The 17,515-nt window shown below is 56.8% G+C and overlaps 1 protein-coding gene across 2 annotated transcripts in view; it reads left to right on the forward strand.

Annotated features, from left to right (window-relative positions):
• SETD1B (SET domain containing 1B, histone lysine methyltransferase) overlaps positions 1–17,515 on the forward strand; it is a 29,209-nt gene that overhangs the window by 4,521 nt on the left and 7,173 nt on the right. For both annotated transcript variants that reach the window (XM_030821537.1, XM_030821536.1), the window contains exons 6-13: positions 1,098–2,330; positions 5,608–6,435; positions 8,529–8,790; positions 8,866–9,209; positions 9,304–9,409; positions 10,904–11,398; positions 14,555–15,814; positions 17,250–17,416. In XM_030821537.1, coding sequence (XP_030677397.1) covers positions 1,098–2,330; positions 5,608–6,435; positions 8,529–8,790; positions 8,866–9,209; positions 9,304–9,409; positions 10,904–11,398; positions 14,555–15,814; positions 17,250–17,416 — 4,695 coding nt within the window. The remainder of the gene's footprint in view (positions 1–1,097; positions 2,331–5,607; positions 6,436–8,528; positions 8,791–8,865; positions 9,210–9,303; positions 9,410–10,903; positions 11,399–14,554; positions 15,815–17,249; positions 17,417–17,515) is intronic.

Below are 17,515 nucleotides of genomic sequence, written 5' to 3' on the forward strand. Positions count from 1 at the left end.
GCCTAGAGCCCCATTTTCCCAGGCCCTCCTGCAGTGGGGCTCCGTGGGATTGGTTCTGTTTCCTGTGGCTTCTCCCCTCCCCAGCACAGGCTGCGATTCCCATAGACTCAGCGCCCGCCCGGGCCCGCTTTTCCACGTTGATGCCAAACATTGCTGTTTCCGGGGTCCTTAGTGTCTGGTGTCCTGGGCATGCCACTACCCCTAAACCCAGAAACCAGAGTTCATGCCCTGCCTTCCAGAGCAAGACTGACTCCTTCCAAACCACTGCCTTCCAGGACACAGGGACAACTCTTGCGTGGGGCGAGTCTCATGCCAGCTCCTCCCTGGCATCAGGCTGACTAGCTGCCTGTTCATCACTTTATTTTTATTTTATTTATTTTTTTGAGACAGAGTCTCACACTGTCCCCAGGCTGGAGTGCAGTGGCGTGATCTCGGCTCACTGCAACCTCTGCCTCCTGGGCTCAAGTGATTCTCTTGCCTCAGCCTCCTGAGTAGCTGGGATTACAGGCACACGCCACCATACCTGGCTAATTTTTGTATTTTTGGTTAGTAGAGGCGGGGTTTCACCATGTTGGCTAGGCTGGTCTTGAACTCCTGACCTGAAGTGATCCACCCGCCTTGGCCTCCCAAAGTGCTGGGATTACAGGCATGAGCCACCACGCCTGGCCTCTGTTTATCACTTTAAATCCTGAAACACTGGATGGCTAGGAGGACAAAGCCCTTGGCCATCCTCTCGTGCACAAGATTGTAGTTCTTGGTTATAATCCTGCCTGGAAGGTCTTTGATTTCTGACAGCCTGAGGCAAAAAGAAAATCCCAGCCTAAACCAAGATGTTACGGTCTTCTCTTTTCTCTGTCTCCTCTGGAATTAGGAAAAACCCTCAAGGTTCCCTGAACATATTTGGCTACCCCTAAGATTAGAGAAAAAGTTAGTACCATCCTGATACTCCTCCTCAATCTCCCTCACTTTCATTCCTTATGCTGCAGTTCTAGAGCAGTTTGGCTCTGAGCTTCCCAGCAGCCAGAGTGAGAAGGGAAAACAGCCCTGTTCCATTGCACATTTTCCCCCAGTGGTCTCACATCTCTGTCTCTCCTTAGCTGTCAGATGCCCTGAAGCGCCTCAAGGATGGAGGCCTGTCTGCAGGCTGTGGCTCCGGCTCCTCCTCTGTCACCCCCAATAGCGGTGGGACACCCTTCTCCCAGGACACAGCTTACTCCAGCTGCCGCCTGGACACACCCAACTCCTATGGACAGGGCACCCCGCTCACACCGCGCCTGGGCACCCCTTTCTCACAGGACTCCAGCTACTCCAGCCGCCAGCCCACACCCTCATACCTCTTCAGCCAGGACCCCACAGTGACCTTCAAGGCCCGGCGCCACGAGAGCAAGTTCACGGACGCCTACAACCGCCGCCACGAACATCATTATGTACACAATTCTCCCGCGGTCACCGTGGTGGCCGGGGCCACAGCCGCCTTCCGGGGTTCCTCGGACCTCCCGTTCGGAGCAGTCGGCGGCACTGGGGGCAGCAGCGGCCCCCCCTTCAAGGCTCAACCACAGGATTCAGCCACATTTGCCCACACTCCACCACCCGCCCAAGCAACCCCTGCTCCTGGATTCAAGTCTGCTTTCTCTCCGTATCAGACCCCAGTGGCCCACTTCCCTCCACCCCCAGAAGAACCCACCGCCACAGCCGCCTTTGGGGCCCGAGACAGTGGGGAGTTCCGGAGGGCACCAGCGCCCCCACCCCTGCCACCTGCTGAGCCTCTGGCCAAGGAGAAGCCAGGCACGCCACCCGGCCCGCCGCCCCCCGACACCAACAGCATGGAGCTGGGCGGCCGGCCCACCTTCGGCTGGAGTCCTGAGCCCTGTGACAGCCCTGGCACGCCCACGCTGGAGTCGTCCCCTGCAGGGCCAGAGAAACCCCACGACAGCCTGGACTCGCGCATCGAGATGCTGCTGAAGGAGCAGCGCACCAAGCTGCTCTTCCTGCGGGAGCCAGACTCAGACACCGAGCTGCAGATGGAGGGCAGCCCCATCTCCTCCTCCTCCTCCCAGCTCTCCCCACTGGCCCCCTTTGGCACCAACTCCCAGCCAGGCTTCCGAGGCCCCACGCCCCCCTCCTCACGCCCCTCCAGCACCGGCCTGGAGGACATCAGCCCAACACCCCTGCCAGACTCCGACGAGGACGAGGAGCTCGACCTGGGCCTTGGGCCTCGGCCTCCACCTGAGCCAGGCCCCCCGGACCCTGCGGGGCTTCTGGGCCAGACAGCTGAGGTGGCCTTGGACCTGGTTGGAGACAGAACCCCGACCTCAGAAAAGATGGATGAGGTACCACCGTGTCTGTCCATCTGTCTGGGACTGGTTTTGTCTATCTTGTATTTCCCTTTCCCCCCTCAAGCATTTAGCATGACTAGCTAAGATGCAGAAGCAATGGGGCTAGGAAAGCCAATATAACAGGTGGAACTTAGAGAATAAAAAGGGGATGCAGAAAACACCAGGGGCTGTGATGGAGCAATTGGTTTGGCAATGAGCTCCCTAGCAGCCGTGGAGAGAAGGAAAGCATGGCCTAGTTCTGATGCTCTCCTTGTTAGGTAAGAAGACAGCTTTTCCTAGGGAGAAATTCTGGCCTGAGCCTCTTTGGTAGGAGTTTGCTGAGAGTTCAGAGAGTATGAGCTGTGGGGATGGCTCTTGGTCCCCTTGTCTGTTGCGTGGCTTGGGAAAGATCAGGGAGAGTCCTGGCGCTCAGGCAGAGGGGAGGAGAGAGATTGGCCAGAATTCTGTGCTGGGCTAAGTGGGGTGAAGCCCGGAGCACCGTCTCCTAGAGCCTGGTGCCCTCTGAAGAGGGGGAAACCATGGCAGACAGGGAGGGTGCTGAAGTTTCCCTTCTCCCACTGGCTCCAGGGATGAAGGAGTTAAGAGCTAACTTGGGGTGGGGGTGGGGTGCTATGTAGCCAGAAACAGGCAAAGTTGACCATCCCCCACCCTCTCCTCAGGTCATGGGGTCTCCTTGCCTAAACCTCCAGCCTCAGGAAGTCCCGCCCAGGGATTGGGGTGAGGGTGCCACGTGCCAGGTTCCCCCGGGAGGGTGTTGGGTCATCTTCCTTGGCTCCGCTCCTCCTTCTCGGTCCAGGCACCTGCCTTGGAGCCGTAGCCCCGGTGGGCATGGGCAGTCAGCGGCTTAGACAGAGCTCTGTGTCCCTGTGGGCGGAGGGGAGGAGGACTGCCCCCTTCTTGGGCCCTTTGATTAGGCCGGTCTGGCTGCCTCAGGGAGGAACGAGAGGAACTTGGCTTGCCTGGGAGGGTGCTGCAGGTGGCTGGGGCTCCAGGGGGCCTCCAAGCAGTTCTGGGGAAGTGGTTTCTGGCATCAAGGGGTCCAGGCAGGGGGCCTTGGCAGGGGGCGTTGACAGGTGTGCAGCTGTAGGGGGCCGCCGGCCCTGGCACCCTTCTCCTCCGCTCCGCCTAGGCTGCGTGGGGTGAGGAGTGTTTACCATGCTGACCACGGTCCAGGGCTGAGAGGCCCGGAGTGGCTGGAGCGAAAGGCAGGCTGAGGCCCCCGGGAGCAGGGGTCTGGGACTGCCCGGCCGCCAGCGCAGGGAGCCGCCGAGTACCGGGAAGCTCCGGGCCGGCCCGCGGACGCCCCCTGCTGGCGCCGGGGAATAGCGCCTGGGCTTTCTGCGGCCGAGCGCAGTGCGGGGAGCTGGACCCCGTCCCAGCCTAGGCTGAGGTTGAGGTGGGGGAGCGGCGCAGGCGGGGCCAGCCGGGGGTGCAGGTGGGGCTTTTCTTCCAAACAGTGGCTAGTCGTTAAAAGTTCAGGCTCAAGTCCTTGAGTCCTGCCAAGTCACTTACTGGTTATGTGACCCTGGAAAAGGCACTTTTGCCTTTCTGAGTCTCAGTTTCGTCATCTGCCAAATGGGCCTGTGAGAGTCCCTGCAGCACAGGACCTCAGCTTAAGTGAGGTGCCGCACAGGATGCTCCAGGCACCGCCAGGCCTGCTGGGCTCCCAGTGCTCAGCAAATTCCTGTCGCTTCTCACCCCGAGACTGCTGGGCGGAGGGAGGGGCAGGGCCGGCAGAGGCTGGAGCGCAGGATCTGCCTCCCTGTGATTGGCTGGCGGCGGCGGCCCGGGTTAACCCTCTGCGTGCCGCAGCGCGCTGTGCTCAGCTCTGTCCAGGATTGATCTGGGGAGTGCTCTCTGAGGATCCACCCGAGTCCGCCTGTCTCTTCTTGATGTGCGTGGGGATCCTGAGAAGGAGAGTGTGTGTGTGCGTGCGTGCGTGTGTGTGTGTGTGTGCACAGAGGACCTGGTAAAGTCCAGAGCTTCCTGCCGCTACCTTAGTTTGGGTAGTCTCCGTCCTCCTACCCCCCTACCTGCAGTTTCCCTCTGAGGCCTTCCTCACCTGTAGTCTGACCTCTGATCTTGCAACTTGCACAGACTCCACCTCCACTCCCACTCCCCCTCAGCCTTCAAAGGTCCCCCCACCCCAATTCCAGGCCTGTCCACTCAGCTCTCTAAAGCCCCACGCCCATCCTTGACACCTCCCACATTCACCCCTCACCACCGCCCTGGATCCCAGCTGCAGCCCCGCACTGGGCAGGTCCTGGGCTCCAGCCCTCCTTCTGACTGGCTGTGCCGCGGCGCCACGGCTGAGGCTCTGAGTATGTTTACTAACTGTCAAATGGGGTCGGAGCAGAGCCCCCCGCCCTGTGAGGTTATCTTTCGGATAAAAAATGAGACAGCCGTCGGCAGCGCTTAGCCCCACGCGGGCCCATACTGATTGTGCAGTCACGAGACTAGGTGAAAAGAGTAATCAAGGAAAAATAAATAACAACACACTTCCTGTTTATGGGCCTTAGTACTGCTAAATCCCCGCTCCAATGTCACCTTTCCTGCCTGGCCGTCTGCCGCAGAGTGAGGACAGCAGACTGACTGAGAGCACAGGCTGCAGAACCACTTCCTGGTTCAAATCCCGGCTCCATCTCTTCTTGGCTGTGTGGCCAAGGGCAGGTTACTTATATTCTCTGTGCCCTACTTTTCTCGTGGGGCAAAAATGGAGTTGAAAATAGGGCTGTTCTGAGGGTTAGCTGAGTTAATAAATGTGGAGCGTTTAGAAAGGCCCTGGCACATAAGAGACACTATGGAAGTGGCAACTATTTCTGCATACAAGTTGCAACAGAATCTCTGAAATTGCAACATTTTCATCCTCTGTGCCCCACCCCTCTCCCTGCCTTCTTTCTCTCCCTCACGTTTCCCATCTTCACCCTCATCATCCTTTACCTCTTCCTGCTGGCTCCACTCCACAAGAGTAAGATGTTTGTCTGCCTCTTCACCTCTGTGTCCCCAGCACCTAGACCAGTGCCTGGCACACAGGTACTGAGCAAATGTTTGTTGAATTGGAATGAATGAATGAATTCTAGTGGTAACTCCACGAGGCAGGGACTATGATGCCCATTTTGCAAATGAAGAAGCTGAGGCTTGGAGAGGCTGAATGGCTTGCACTGGGTCACACAGCTGGGAGTGCCACTGATCACTAGTCTTGCAGAGGGGACTCTGAGAGCCGCTTGGCCTTCCAAACTCACCTCACTGTCTCTCCCTGCTTTCTCTGCAGGGCCAGCAGTCCTCAGGCGAGGACATGGAGATCTCGGATGACGAGATGCCCTCGGCCCCCATCACCAGCGCCGACTGCCCCAAGCCCATGGTGGTGACCCCAGGAGCGGCAGCCGTGGCAGCCCCTTCTGTGCTGGCCCCAACCCTGCCGCTGCCCCCACCACCTGGCTTCCCCCCGCTGCCCCCACCACCACCACCACCACCCCCACCGCAGCCTGGCTTCCCCATGCCCCCACCGCTGCCCCCACCGCCGCCCCCACCCCCTCCAGCCCACCCTGCTGTGACAGTGCCCCCACCACCCTTGCCAGCGCCACCTGGAGTCCCGCCCCCACCCATTCTGCCACCACTGCCCCCCTTTCCGCCGGGCCTGTTCCCTGTGATGCAGGTGGACATGAGCCACGTGCTGGGTGGCCAGTGGGGCGGCATGCCCATGTCCTTCCAGATGCAAACGCAGGTGCTCAGCCGGCTGATGACGGGCCAGGGCGCCTGCCCCTACCCGCCCTTCATGGCCGCTGCGGCCGCCGCTGCCTCAGCTGGGCTCCAGTTTGTCAACCTGCCGCCCTACCGGGGCCCCTTCTCCCTGAGCAACTCCGGCCCAGGCCGCGGGCAACACTGGCCACCACTGCCCAAGTTTGACCCGTCAGTGCCTCCACCAGGCTACATGCCACGCCAGGAGGACCCGCACAAAGCCACGGTGGATGGCGTCCTGCTGGTGGTCCTCAAAGAACTCAAGGCCATCATGAAGCGTGACCTGAACCGCAAGATGGTGGAAGTGGTGGCTTTCCGGGCCTTCGACGAGTGGTGGGACAAGAAGGAGCGGATGGCCAAGGTGGGTGGGTGGGTGCAGGGCTCCGCGGGGTGGCTGTGGAGGGGGGCAGGACCCCAGCCAGGCACCTCCTCTTTCCCTGAGACTGTTAACTGGAAACGCTGCCGTGGACCCCAGTATGGGAGCTCCAGTTCAGGTGGCCACTTTCAAAGTTCCGCAAACTGTGTTCCACTTCAGCAGCCACTAGATGCACGTGGCTCTTTGAATTTAAATTAACGGGCAGGCATGGTGGCTTACACCTTTAATCCCAGCACTTTGGGAGGCTGAGGTGGGAGGATTGCTTGAGCCTAGGAGTTCAAGACCAGCTTGAGCAGTATAGCAGGAGCCCATGTCTGAAAATAATGTGTAAATTAACTTAATTAAAACAGAGTAAAATTAAAAACTCCTTTGTACATGCCACATTTCAAGTGCTCAGGAGCCACAGGTGCCTAGTGGCCGTACACAGGACAGCTGGTGCAGACCATCCCCACCATCGCAGACAGCTCGCAGCTGTGACTCCCTTTGAACTTGACTCCCCTCACCTCCCCTCATGCCGCCTTTCACACGGGGCCCTGTCTTGGCTTGGACCACTTTTTTCCTTTTTTGTTTTTTTGAGACAGGGTCTCGCTGTGTCGTCCAGGCCGGAGTGTAGTGGCGCAGTCATAGCTCACTGCACCCTTAACCTCCCTGTGCTCAAGGGATCCTCCCACCTCAGCCTCCAAGTAGCTGGGACTACAGGCATGTACCACCACACCCAGCTAATTTTTGTGTTTTTCTGTAAAGACAGAGTTTCACCCCACGTTGCCCAGGCTGGTCTTGAACTCCTAGGCTCAAGTGATCCTCTGCCTTTTGGGCTGGGATTATATGCATCAGCCACCGCTCCTGGCCTATTTACTATTTTCTTTTCTTTTTTTTTTTTTTTTTTTTTTTCAGAAATGGAGTCTCACTCTTGTCACCCTGGCTGGAGTGCAGTGGCGTGATCTCAGCCCTCTGCAGCCTCCATCTCCTGGGTTCAAGCGATTCTCCTGCCTCAGTGTCCTGAGTAGCTGGGACTATAGGCAGCCACCACCATGCCTGGCTGATTTTTGTATTTTTTAGTAGAGACGGGGTTTCACCATGTTGGCCAGGCTGGTCTCGAACTCCTGACCTCAAGTGATCCACCTGCTTCAGCCTACCAAAGTGCTGGGATTACAGGTGTGAGCCACCACGCCTGGTCTCTTTTTTCCTTTTTAACATATTATTTGCCTGTTTGCAATCTTACGAATAATCTGAAATTACTTCTTTTCTCCATAAGAAAGAACTTTTTCTTGAATACTTTAAACTCCCCTTAATCCCTCCCCTTCACCCCATTCCCCCCTGCTCCCCTCCCTCGACCGTGGTTATGAGTTTGAGTGTCCCCTGGAGCCTGCTTTGGGAAATGCTTGCTTTCTGCCGCAGAGGTAAGCAGCACCTGTCAGAGCCTGTTTGTCATCCGTTTAACTGGGCAGTAAAATTAGAATGAACCGTCTGAAATCGCTGATACACAGCTCTTTATGGTTCAGCCAAATTATACTGACCCTATAGTAACAGCTAATAGCTATTCCATTCACAATTTGAATAAAAAGAGCCACCAGGCCTCATGTGCCCTGCACCTTGCAAAGCTCTTCATGTGGCTGGTTTTGTTAATTCTCACAGCATCCCTTTGAAGGCAGAGCATTTCAGAACCACAGGGGCAACCCCTTAGTGAGCAGTGAAATAAAGCCAGTAGGTCCTGTTTTTAATGCATGGAAAGAGAAGAGAAAATGGGATAGTGTAAATCTTACCTTGTGAAGGTGGTGTTGCGCAGATGTGTCCCTATGGTGTAGTTTTTGGATTGTCTGCGAAGTGCAAAGGCCACTGTTGTGAGGAAGGCAGCTGCAGTAGTCCTGTTTTACAGGGGAGGACACTGAGATCTACGAGGCAGAGCGGTGCTCTAGAGCCTCATGGGTAACGGCATAGTGTGGCCAGGTGTGTAGGGAGGATGCAGTTACCTGTGGTGGCTGTTACTGCTGAGTGGAAGGCAGGTAGCCCGGGGAGGGCTCCCTGCAAGGGTTGGTGGTGCCAGAAGCGGTGACGGTCCCCTCCTGTCTCCACCCCAGGCCTCGCTGACCCCGGTGAAGTCGGGCGAGCACAAGGACGAGGACAGGCCGAAGCCCAAGGATCGCATCGCCTCGTGCCTGCTGGAGTCCTGGGGCAAGGGCGAGGGCCTGGGCTACGAGGGCCTGGGCCTGGGCATTGGGCTGCGTGGGGCCATTCGCCTGCCCTCCTTCAAGGTCAAGAGGAAGGAGCCACCAGACACCACCTCATCTGGCGACCAGAAGCGGCTGCGGCCCTCGACCTCTGTGGATGAGGAAGATGAAGGTTGGTGCTCTGGGTGCTAGGGTCTCCTTCTTCCGCATCCCCCCAGCCCAGCTCTGACTCCCTCCCTTCCTGCAGAGTCCGAGCGAGAGCGAGACCGGGATATGGCAGACACCCCCTGTGAGCTCGCCAAGCGAGACCCCAAGGGCGTGGGTGTGCGGCGGCGGCCGGCGCGGCCTCTGGAGCTGGACAGTGGCGGGGAGGAGGACGAGAAGGAGTCGTTGTCGGCGTCTTCGTCCTCATCGGCGTCATCATCCTCCGGGTCCTCAACCACCTCACCCTCGTCCTCGGCCTCCGACAAGGAGGAGGAACAGGAGAGCACCGAGGAGGAAGAGGAGGCAGAGGAGGAGGAGGAGGAGGAGGAAGAGGAAGTCCCCAGGAGCCAGCTCTCCTCCTCCTCAACCTCATCCACATCAGATAAGGTGCCTAGCAGGCCAGGAAGCCTCAGGGGGCTGGGCCAGGCGACAGGGGCCAGACCCTTTGGTTCACCTGTCCCCACCCTTCCTTCTCCCCCAGGATGACGACGATGATGACAGTGATGACCGGGACGAGTCTGAGAACGATGACGAAGACACAGCCCTGTCAGAGGCGAGTGAGAAGGACGAAGGGGACTCGGATGAAGGTGAGCAGGGAGGCCGTCGCCGCCTGGCCCTCCCGGGGTCCCTCTTTCCCTGGGGCAGAGCCTGAGCAATTGTCAGAAATACTTTTCAGCCAAAATGTTGTGCTTTTGAGACGTTACCTTGTTAAAACACACACACAGGGTGGCATATGGTTCCATCTTCAGGGAGTGCCATGAACATAATGGCACGTCCATAGAGATAGAAAGCAGGTCTGTGGTACTTAGGGCTGGGGAGCCTGGTGTTCAGGGGGGCTTGCTCAGCCTACGTGGCTTCCTTTTCAACTGATAAAAATGCTTAGGGACCAGATCGAGGTGGTGGTTGTGCAACATTACAAATTTACTAAATGCTGCTGGAATTATCACTTCATAACGAGCAGTTGGCCGGGCGCAGTGGCTCACACCTGTAATCCCAACACTTTGAGAGGCCTAGGCGAGTGGATCACCTGAGGTTAGGAGTTTGAGACCAGCCTGGCCAACATGGTGAAACCCTGTCTCTACTGAAAATATAAAAAATAGCCAGGCGTGGTGGTGGGCACCTGTAATCCCAGCTACTTGGGAGGCTGAGGCAGAAGAATTGCTTGAATCCAGGAGGCAGAGGTTGCAGTGAGCCGAGATCATGCCCCTGCACTCCAGCCTGGGTGACAGTGACACTCCACCTCAAAAAAAAAAATAAATAAAATTTTTTTTAAAAAGTGAGCAGTTTTTGGCCGGGCGCAGTGGCTTATGCCTGTAATCCCCGCACTTTGAGAGGCCAAGGCAAGTGGATCACAAGGTCAAGAGATCGAGACCATCCTGGTTAACACGGTGAAACCCCGTCTCTACTAAAAATACAAAAAATTAGCCGGGCGTGGTGGCGGGCACCTGTAGTCCTAGCTATACTTGGGAGGCTAAGGCAGGAGAATGGCGTGAACCCAGGAGGCAGAGCTTGCAGTGAGCTGAGATCGCCCCACTGCACTCCAGCCTGGGTGACAGAGCGAGACTCCGTCTCAAAAAAAAAAAAAAAAAAAGCAGTTTTCTATTATGTTAATTTTACCTCAATTTTTAAAAGCTACTACTAGCGGCCGGGTGTGGTGGCTCACTCCTTTAATCCCAGCACTTTGGGAGGCTAAGGCAAGTGGATCACCTGAGGTCAGGAGTTTGAAACCAGCCTGGCTAACATGGTGAAACCCCGTCTCTACTAAAAGTACAAAATTAGCCGGGCGTGGTGGCACATGCCTGTAATCCCAGCTACTTGGGAGGCTGAGGCAGGAGAATCGCTTGAACCCAGGAAGTGGAGGTTGCAGTGAGCCGAGATCATGCCACTGCACTCCAGTCTGGGCAACGAGCAAAACTCAAAAAAAAAAAAAAAAGACTACTAGTGAACACATTCCCCACACACATATCTGAGGGCCGTGTTCAGCCTGGGTGCCACCAGTTTGAGGCCTTTGGTGAGGGGTCTGGGTGGGGCTGGGGCACAGCGGGTCCTCAGGCAGCCCCTCGTCTGTGTCCCCCATCCAGAGGAGACAGTGAGCATTGTAACCTCCAAGGCTGAAGCCACGTCATCCAGTGAGAGTTCCGAGTCTTCTGAGTTTGAGTCAAGCTCTGAGTCCTCGCCCTCATCCTCAGAGGATGAAGAGGAGGTAGTGGCCAGGGAAGAGGAGGAAGAAGAAGAGGAGGAGGAGGCGATGGTGGCCGAGGAAAGCATGGCTTCTGCAGGCCCCGAGGACTATGAGCAGGATGGGGAGGAAGCGGCTCTGGCCCTGGGGGCGCCGGCAGTGGACTCATTGGGCATGGAAGAGGAGGTGGACATCGAGACTGAGGCTGTGGCCCCTGAGAAGCAGCCCCCCATGCTGGATGAGCCCCCCTTGCCTGTGGGTGTTGAAGAGCCAGCGGATTCCAGGGAGCCTCCTGAGGAACCAGGCCTGAGCCAGGAAGGGGCCATGTTGCTGTCTCCAGAGCCCCCTGCCAGGGAGATGGAGGCCCGACCCCCATTGTCCCCTGAGCGAACTCCAGGTAACACCTGCAACCCCCTGGGAGGGTGGTGAGAGGGAGGCATGAAGTCCTCACTGTCGGAATCAGCCCTGGCTTCCTTGGGTAGGTCGCTGACCGTCCCCAGCCTCAGTTTCCCCTGTAAAACAAGATCAGCCGGTTGTGCCTCCCTCGAGTGAGATGAGGTGTTGGGTGCCAGCACTGAGCCTGGCACTGCATGGATCAACCCAAAGGGGAACTACTGCTATTTTTCAGTCCTCACTGCCAGCGTTTCCCTGGTGGCTTGATCCTTGGACCATCAGTCCCATGAGATGCTCCCCAAAAGGAGGATGGGTGTCCATGGTCACTTTAGTGACAAGTGGGTGGGGGAGGCCCTGGGGTGCTGGGCCAGGTGAGGGCTGCAGGCATTGCCCCCTCCGGCATTGTGATGACGTGGCACCGAGCATATGAGAGGCTCTAACTGCATGGCCAGTAGAACTTTTCACAGTGATGGCAGCGTTCTCGGGCTGTGCTGTCCAGCACTGTAGTCTTCAGACACAATGTTGCAACCAAAGTCTTGAAACATGGCCAGTGGCACAGTGGAATGGAATTTTTAATAGTGTTCAATTTATTTTGGCTTACATAGCTGCATGTGGTTAGCACCTACCTCTTTTTTTTTTTTTTGAGACATAGTCTCGCTCTGTCACCCAGGCTGGAGTGCAGTGGCGCGATCTCGGCTCACTGCAAGCTCTGCCTCCCGGGTTCACACCATTCTCCTGCCTCAGCCTCCTGAGTAGCTGGGACTACAGGTGCCCGCCACCACGCCTGGCTAATTTTTTGTATTTTTAGTAGAGATGAGGTTTCACCGCGTTAGCCAGGATGGTCTCGATCTCCTGACCTTGTGATCCGCCCGCCTTGGCCTCCCAGATTGCTGGGATTACCGGCGTGAGCCACCATGCCCGGCCTAGCACCTATAATAAGTCCCTCAGGAAAGGATTACAGCTGCCCCTGTACATTGAAGACATGGCTAGGGCCCACTGACACGCAGTTTTTTTTGTTTGTTTTGTTTTTTGAGACAGAGTCTCGCTGTCGCCCAGGCTGGAGTGCAGTGGTGCAATCTCGGCTCACTGCAAGCTCCGCCCCCCAGAGTTCACGCCATTCTCCTGCCTCAGCCTCCCGAGTAGCTGGGACTACAGGCGCCTGCCACCTTGCCCGGCTAATTTTTTGTATTTTTAGTAGAGATGGGGTTTCACTGTGTTAGCCAGGATGGTCTCGATCTCCTGACCTCGTGATCCGCCTGCCTCAGCCTCGCAAAGTGCTGGGATTACAGCTGTGAGCCACCACGCAGTTTTCAACCAAATATGGACGGAAAAGACTGGTGGGATGCGAAACCCACGTATATGGAGGGCGACCGCCTATACATGGATTCTGCAAGGCAGACTACAAGCTTTGAGTATGGGCAGATTTTGGTATACCAGGGAGCGCTGGAACCAATGCCCCGTGTGTATTGAGGGACAACTGTGTTTTTTTTTTTTTTTTTTTTTTTTTTTTTTTTTTTTTTTTGAGACGGAGTCTCGCTCTGTCACCCAGGCTGGAGTGCAGTGGCGTGATCTTGGCTCACTGCAAGCTCTGCCTCCCGGGTTCATGCCATTCTCCTGCCTCAGCCTCTCCGAGTAGCTGGGACTACAGGCGCCCGCCACGACGCCCGGCTAATTTTTTGTATTTTTAGTAGAGACGGGGTTTCACCGTGGTCTCGATCTCCTGACCTCGTGATCCGCCCGCCTCGGCCTCCCAAAGTGCTGGGATTACAAGCGTGAGCCACCGCGCCCGGCGACAACTGTGTTTTGTTTAATGTAATGTATTTTGTTTTGTTTATTCCACCATTAACTATAGTCTTTGAACATTGACTCAATATTAAGCCTCTGTTGTGTCCCCGCTATTATTTTAGGCAGTAGCAATGCAACAGTGGACCAAACAGACAAAAATATCTGCTCCCACGGAGCAGGGGAACAGATGACAACAGATCAATTAGAAAATGAAAAACAGGTGGCAGGCTCCTGTAATCCCAGCTACTTGGGAGGCTGAGGCAGGAGAATTGCTTGAACCCGGGTGGCAGAGGTTGCAGTGAGCTGAGATCGTGCCATTGCACTCCAGCCTGGGCGATAGAGTGAGACTATCTTAAAAAAAAAAAAAAAAAAAAAAGAAAGAAAGAAAAAGAAATGTGCCAGGCGCAGTGGCTCACACCTGTAATCCCAGCACTGTGGGAAGCCAAGGTAGGCAGATAACTGAGGTCAGGAGTTTGAGACCAGCCAGTCCAACATGACGAAACCCCATCTCTACTAAAACTACAAAAAATTAGCAGGGCATGATGGCACGTGCCTGTAATTCCAGTGGCTCGGGAGGCTGAGGAAGGAGAATTACTTGAACCTGGGAGGCAGAGGTTGCAGTGAGCCAAGATCGCGCCATTGCACTCCAGCCTGGGCGACAGAGTGAGACTGTCTCAAAAATAAAAATAAAAATAAAATAATATAAAAATAGAAAATGAAAAAAATGTATTCTATGGCCGGGCATGGTGGCTCACATCTGTAATTCCAGCACTTTGGGAGGCCAAGGCTGGTGGATCACTTGAGGCCAAGAGTTCAAGACCAGCCTAGGCAACATAGAGCCCATCTCTACAAAACATTTAAAGATTAGCTGGGCATGGTGGCACATTCCTGTAGTCCCAGCTACTCAGGAGCTTTAGGCAGGAGGATCCCTTGAGCCCTGGCGGTCTAGGCTGCAGTGACTGTGATCATGCCACTGCATTCCACCCATCTCAAAAATAAAAAAATAAATAAATTCGTTAAAAAATTAAGAAGTGTATCCTGTGACAGTGGAGATAAGTGGTAGGAAAAAAATCCTTGAAGGCTCTGACAAGTCCTGCAGAAAAGAGACTTGTTGAATTTTATTTGGTCATAGAGCAGATTTTCTTGGGCCACAGGGACTTTGTTCTGAAGACGTAGCGTGAAAGGCTGGAATACATACTGTGTGCCTGACACTGGGTGGGGTGCTGAGGAGTCCTTGAGGGGTTTAGCTGGAGAAGGGCAGGTCCCGTGCTCAGACTCAGGGCTGTGAGCCTGCCAGGTATGGAGCACAAAATAAGGCACTGAGAGACGTTTGGATTGAATGGTAAACGTCTCGTGTTCGCCCACCTCTCTGCAGAGCATGACCTGGAAGTGGAGCCGGAGCCGCCTACGATGCTCCCGTTGCCCCTGCAACCACCATTGCCGCCTCCACGACCGCCCCGGCCACCCAGCCCCCCGCCGGAGCCTGAGACCACAGACGCCTCACACCCATCTCTCCCTCCGGAGCCCGCTGCCGAGGACCACCCCCCGCATACTCCAGGCCTCTGTGGCAGCCTGGCCAAGTCGCAGAGCACAGAGACAGTGCCAGCCACACCAGGCGGGGAGCCCCCGCTATCAGGGGGCAGCAGTGGCCTGTCCCTGAGCTCTCCGCAAGTGCCCGGCAGCCCCTTCTCCTACCCAGCCCCGTCCCCTAGCTTGAGCAGTGGGGGCCTCCCTCGGACACCTGGCCGGGACTTCAGCTTCACACCCACCTTCTCCGAGCCCAGCGGGCCTTTGCTCCTGCCTGTCTGCCCGCTCCCCACTGGCCGACGCGATGAACGCTCCGGGCCCCTGGCCTCCCCGGTGCTCCTGGAGACGGGTCTGCCCCTCCCTCTGCCCCTTCCCCTGCCCTTGCCCTTGGCATTGCCCGCCGTCTTGCGGGCCCAGGCTCGTGCCCCCACCCCGCTGCCGCCCCTGCTGCCCACCCCCCTGGCCCCATGCCCACCCCCAATGAAGAGGAAACCGGGCCGGCCCCGGCGATCCCCACCATCTATGCTCTCCTTGGATGGGCCCTTGGTCCGGCCACCAGCAGGGGCCGCCCTTGGAAGGGAACTCCTGCTCCTGCCGGGCCAGCCACAGACCCCTGTCTTCCCCAGCACCCATGACCCCCGGACGGTGACCCTGGACTTCCGGAACGCGGGGATCCCAGCCCCTCCACCACCCCTTCCCCCCCAGCCACCCCCACCCCCACCTCCCCCACCTGTAGAGCCCACCAAGCTGCCCTTTAAGGAGCTAGACAACCAGTGGCCCTCTGAGGCCATCCCTCCGGGCCCCCGTGGGCGCGATGAGGTCACTGAGGAGTACATGGAGTTGGCCAAGAGCCGGGGGCCGTGGCGCCGGCCACCAAAGAAGCGCCATGAGGACCTGGTGCCACCTGCGGGCTCTCCTGAACTCTCGCCACCCCAGCCCCTCTTCCGGCCCCGCTCGGAGTTTGAGGAGATGACCATCCTGTATGACATCTGGAACGGTGGCATCGATGAGGAGGACATCCGCTTCCTGTGTGTCACCTACGAGCGACTGCTACAGCAGGACAATGGCATGGACTGGCTTAACGACACGCTCTGGGTCTACCATCCCTATATCCTGCCGGCATGGGGGGCTCTGCACCTTCTGGGATGCAGGAAGTCCCCGCTCACCTCTCTGGGCCCCACCTCCCAGTCTGTAGCAGCCCACGGTGCCCATGAAGGTGACAGCATGCACCACCGTTACTTCCCAAGCGGGGTTTATGTCCCAGCACCATGCCAGGCTCCCGAGTGAATCATTGGCACATTTTAAGGTCTCCCTCTGCGCCAGGCCCATCTCACCCCCAGAGTTAGCAGGTCTCGGGGTCACATGTAACGGCAGTGCCGTGCAGCTTAACAGCACACAAAGGCTGAGGGCCTCCTTGTCCTGTCCCTTTCATAACCTCAGGTAATCCCAGTAGCCTGGTGAGATAGGGGCTATGATTCCCATTTTACATATGAAGAAGCTAAGGCTCAGAAAGGTTCAGTGACCTGTCCAAAGACAGCTGACAGGTGGCAGAGTTGAGATTTGAACCCAGGCAAACCCGGCTCTAGAGTCCAGGCTCTTCACCACCAGGCTTTCATCAGGCTTGGCTGTTTGCATAGGCCTGTGAGGCTAGACCTCTCATTATCCCTGTTGTATTAGACTGATTCGTGAGCACTCAGTTTGTGTCAAGAGCTCTGCTCAGTGCCGGGCACCATGGCTCACGGCTGTAATCCCAGCACTATGGGAGGCTGAGGCGGACCGATCACTCAAGGCCAGAAGTTTGAGACCAGCCCGGCCAACATGGCAAAACCCCATCTGTACTAAAAATACAAAAATTGGCCGGGTGTGGTAGTACATGCCTATAATTCCAGCTCCTCTGGAGGCTGAGGCAGGAGAATTGCTTGAACCCGGGAGGCACAGGTTGCAGTGAGCCAAGATCGCACCACTGCACTCCAGCCTGGGTGACAGAGCAAGACTCTGTCTCAAAAAAAAAAAAAAGACTCTGCTAAGGACCATAAGCATATTTCATTACTTGCAGAGCGGCATCACTGTCACCACAATTTATAGGTGGGAAACTGAGCAGAAAGTTGTTAACACACCCAGCACTTTGGGTGGCCGAGGTGGATGGATCACTTGGTCTCTGGACGTCGAGGCCAGACTGGGAAACATAGCAAAACCCTATCTCTACAAAAAAATCCAGAAATTAGCTGGGTGTGGTGGTGCACGCCTGTAGTCCCGGCTGCTCAGAAGGCTGAGGCTGCAGTAAGCTGAGATTGCACCACTGCACTCGAGCCTGGGCAACAGGAGACCCTGTCTCAAAAAAAGACACCTAGAGCCATGCAACTAGGTATCGACCATCAGCGGGGTTGGTCAGCGGGCAGCCACGTGGAGGTGGCATGGGAGTGGGCAGTAGAACTGGACATTGCTGTGCCCGGAGGGTGGTCTGAGGATGGGCGGGACCAGTCTATGAAGGGACCAGGAGGGGCTCTCTGAGAATGTCCATGTGGCCCTTGACCCACACCCACCCACCAGCCTCTCTTCAGCTAAGAAAAAGAAACGGGACGATGGCATCCGCGAGCACGTGACGGGCTGTGCCCGCAGCGAGGGCTTCTATACCATCGACAAGAAGGACAAGCTCAGATACCTCAACAGCAGCCGTGCCAGCACTGATGAGCCCCCCGCAGACACCCAGGTACTGCCAGGGCTCCTGGACACATCAGAGCCTGCTGGGCTTGGCCACGGGGATCCAGGGCACTCGTGGAGGGGTGCCAGGCAGAGGGAGTTGTGAGGC

This window comes from Nomascus leucogenys, chromosome 10 (assembly GCF_006542625.1).
Source record: "Nomascus leucogenys isolate Asia chromosome 10, Asia_NLE_v1, whole genome shotgun sequence".
Classification (NCBI taxonomy): Eukaryota; Metazoa; Chordata; class Mammalia; order Primates; family Hylobatidae; genus Nomascus; species Nomascus leucogenys.